The sequence below is a fragment of the Oculina patagonica genome, chromosome 14 (assembly GCF_052425735.1).
Source record: "Oculina patagonica isolate OP01 chromosome 14, crgOcupat, whole genome shotgun sequence".
Taxonomy (NCBI): Eukaryota; Metazoa; Cnidaria; class Anthozoa; order Scleractinia; family Oculinidae; genus Oculina; species Oculina patagonica.
The window spans coordinates 312,646-316,328 of record NC_135771.1 but is presented as its reverse complement, the minus strand read 5'-3'; the positions used below and the strand labels follow the sequence as shown (position 1 = coordinate 316,328).

At 37.4% G+C, this 3,683-nt stretch overlaps 1 protein-coding gene across 1 annotated transcript; it reads right to left on the bottom strand.

Annotated features, from left to right (window-relative positions):
• Positions 1 to 213: 213 nt before the first annotated feature.
• On the bottom strand, positions 214 to 2,702 carry LOC144638058 (E-selectin-like). The gene is made up of 2 exons (XM_078497156.1): positions 2,664 to 2,702; positions 214 to 689 (listed from the first exon to the last, which is right to left on the bottom strand). Exon 2 carries the CDS (start codon positions 601 to 603, stop codon positions 229 to 231), a length of 375 nt encoding a protein of 124 aa, XP_078353282.1. The 5' UTR covers positions 604 to 689; positions 2,664 to 2,702; the 3' UTR covers positions 214 to 228.
• Between the last annotated feature and the right edge of the window lie 981 nt (positions 2,703 to 3,683).

Below are 3,683 nucleotides of genomic sequence, written 5' to 3'. Positions count from 1 at the left end.
ACGTCGTCTGCTTTTGAAGAGAAACAGATAGTAAGGGGCATATGCATTACATCGTTAGCAGATGTTCATTGTTAAACATAAATAGAATATTGTCAGTTTTTTTTAAAGTTATGACTACTTGTTATTTTTAAGTAAGTTGTATTATTTTATTTCCACTTCTACTTTGAAGACATTTTGATCATTTCTTATTAATAATGTTAACTCACAAAAAATTTTTGCTATTCAGGATTAGTCATTTTCGCAAATATATCCACGTGGATCGACAGGCTCGCCGTTGTACTTTCTTCTTTCTGCCATATATCTAACATTGCACTCAACATTATTAAAGTGCCCGCGCTGACCTCGATACAAAGCATTGATTTCTCCACAACGTTCAGAGCCCGAGCAAGTGTTGGGTTCATCGAGCTGACAGCGAGGGTCATTCTCAGTTATAGAGACACCAGGCGAACCTTCTCCGACCCATCTCCACGTTCCACTTTCGTTACGAAGTCCAATGTACCAGTGCACATAATCACTGTCACCCTTTTCTACTTTTTCTCTTATGAATTTCTTCACATTGTTCCACTCTTCTGTAGTTTCGAAGGTAACCAGGTTAGCACCCATTGCACGGCAAGCCTCGCGGGCGTCTTCCCATGTACTGTCAACGTCATGAAAAGTGTAGCAGTCGTTTACAACATTCACTGCCTGAGCTGAAATATGTATCACATAGCTAAATCACCGATTGCTTTGAAAACACCTTTACGAATGTGATATACTGCTTAACGTCCACTAATATATAGATTTAGCCAAGCCTAAAAGCGGAGCAGCTCCACATTTATCTTCTGGTTCTTAAAATTTTGTGAAAATACTCCTTTTGAAAATACTGTTATTAAAGTTATTAAACGTATGCTACTCAAAAGAGATCCATAGCCAAAAAAAATCGTCAACTCCAATCGCAGAAATTGCGCTTACAAAGTCCTGTCATTGCCCTGAACGCCAGAAAATTGGATTTGAGCCCGCGATGCAATGAAAAACAATAACCTGGTCAGTGGTCAGCCTCAAAACAATTTATGACCTCGATGTGCTGTTCACTTGAGCACGCAATATAGTCATGTGATACTGGTCTGCAGAAACCTTGTTTTGACAGCTGTAATTGACCATAACATGGATGCCCAATATCAAAGATACATGCCGAAATTAACGTTCGTTGGGGTATGATAATATTGCATTTCCTCCCCCCAGCTCTGGTTGACTTGTGAATCCCCTCAATAATAATAATAATAATAATAATAATAATAATAATAATAATAATAATAATAATAATAATAATAATAATAAGTATTTTCCGTTTGTCTCACGACGTAGTGTCACTTGTGATGTAGATCGCGACGTTTCGACTGCACACTGCTAGTGTTCATCAGGCGATAAGGTCTACTGGTTAGGTGTAATCTTATTTAGCACGCTGCTGCGCTGTGATTGGTTGGTTTTCAACAGCTTTGATTGGTGCATTTCGATCCTCGCTGTTCCGGTGTGCTGTTGTTCCCTCAGGGGTCCGCTGTCGTTCAGTTCTTCTGGTGTTGTGTTTTTTGATCGTGGGCATCCATGCTTCGGGAATTTCAATTCCACTATCCCTGTTGATATTGTTAGGGTGAAGTCTTATCTGGGTCAAATTCCTGTCCTCTACCTGGACAGTACAACATTATTTTTAACAAATATTCTTAGTTATTAGCATTTTTATTCTTACTTCACACTCTGAATTTTTTACCTTTTTACATTTTACCCGTCGAAGGCTGTAGTTCAAGCAGCCGAAAGCTCGTATTTTTAAAGTTTTTAAGCAAGAGATCGTTTTCAAATTTTATAATATGTTTTATCCAGGCTGCGGTCCTTCAATATTTTCATGGAAAATACTTTTTAATAATAATAATAATAATAATAATAATAATAATAATAATAATAGTAATAATAATAATAATAATAATAATAATCATAATAATAACAATGATAATGATAATAATAATAACAATTCACTTATATTGCGCAATTATCAATAAAAAAAATTTCAATTGCGCATTACAAGAGTCTGTAGGCGCGGGCGGGCGTACGCTCACTCGATAACCTATTTTTCGGTTTTATGGGCTTACCAAATTTTCTTACCCATGGTGATCCGCTATCGCGCTTCGCGTGCCGGAGCTTCGCTATAAAAGTTTTGTAGAGATAGATAGTAACTACACATTTTGGTAGTTAAACTCAATTTGGCAACGGAAACTTAAACTTTAAGATAGCCATAAAATTTCCCCAAACTATCGCATTGCTTCGTTATTCAACTCGGTAGTAACAGTTTAATTTATGCGAATAACTGGCTCCCTCATTAAACAAAATGTCCCCGTAAAAGTTTAATCATATTAAAACAAACTCCCGACCTTGTGATATATGTGAAATAAGAAAGGCTACCATGGGAAACCCGGAACTGAAAGCCAGTGACTACATGTTGGATCTGAAAAGGACCAAGGTACTTGCGACCTTATCTTCGAGATCATGCAGGAGTTTTAAAGGCTTCAGTTCTTAGCTAAATCCATGGAGGCATTTTGTGCACAACAAAGAAAAGAACATAGTTAAATATATGCTAGACAGTAGTAAATTATTCTACAGAAAATCGACAACTTAACTGTATGGTGGTAACTTACTTGGAAGAGAATACGCGATTGCTTTATCAGTGATTATAATGTAAACATCCTCTTCCCCAGGGCCACGCGTATTTTTTTAAAATGACATGACGTAGTGGCCCTGGTAACGGTAAAAAATATGATTTTTTTGATTGGCTGATAAAAACTGCATGCGTAATTGGGTAAAAAACGAAACGCTTCTACGCAATTTTGGTTATACTTCCGGTCATTGAAACAATTGAAGATGTAGCGGGCAAGTTTGAAAATGTTACCGGAAAAAGACCGAATAACACTGGGAGTTTGTTGGAATAACGTATTCACGAAGCAGACCTTTGTTTATGAACGAATGACAAGTACATCTCTTGTAAGGTGTAACTCAGTTGTACCTTTTATTGCATTAAAAATATTGCAAACATTTGTACTATCAACTTAGCTTATACAAGATATACACACTAAATGGAGTTCATGAATACATGAAGACTTTGAAATTAAAATTTTCTTACCGCTGCTCAATAGAATAATACCTCGTCGATCAACGGCTTTTTTAGTTCTGAATTTTCTACAATACCTCCGCATGGCCATAATAAATTTCACAGTATTATCAACCGTCGGAATGTTATCAGCTGATGATATCCTCGACTCCATGTTTAAACACTATAACTCCAATTCCTCTGGATTCTAACTTTTCTATCTGCCGTCAGATAATATTGCGTGTAGAGACGACACAACAAGAACACATCTATCAGCCATGCAATTCAACGAGTTCCAAACGAATCGAATTGTGTAAGTGAAAATACCAACGACTTGAATTGCCAAAACCAGCGGGAAAAACACAAAGACAGTCGTTCAACTTAACGACTACAGCAGGCAGGGCGGCTTCCTGTTCCATTCCTTGTTTCTTGATGTCCTCCGACAATTGTAGCAAGGATTGCTGTACAGCTCTTTCGATCGTTAAACTCAAATCTCGTATCTTCTTTCAACTTTCTTCTCGTCTCAGTCAGCCCCAGCCTTCCCCTTTCTTTTACTGAGCAGGCGCAGAAG

Excerpts from the sequence above, each read along its gene's own strand:
- LOC144638058 (XM_078497156.1), bottom strand. The coding sequence starts at position 603 with ATGGGTGCTAACCTGGTTACCTTCGAAACTACAGAAGAGTGGAACAAT.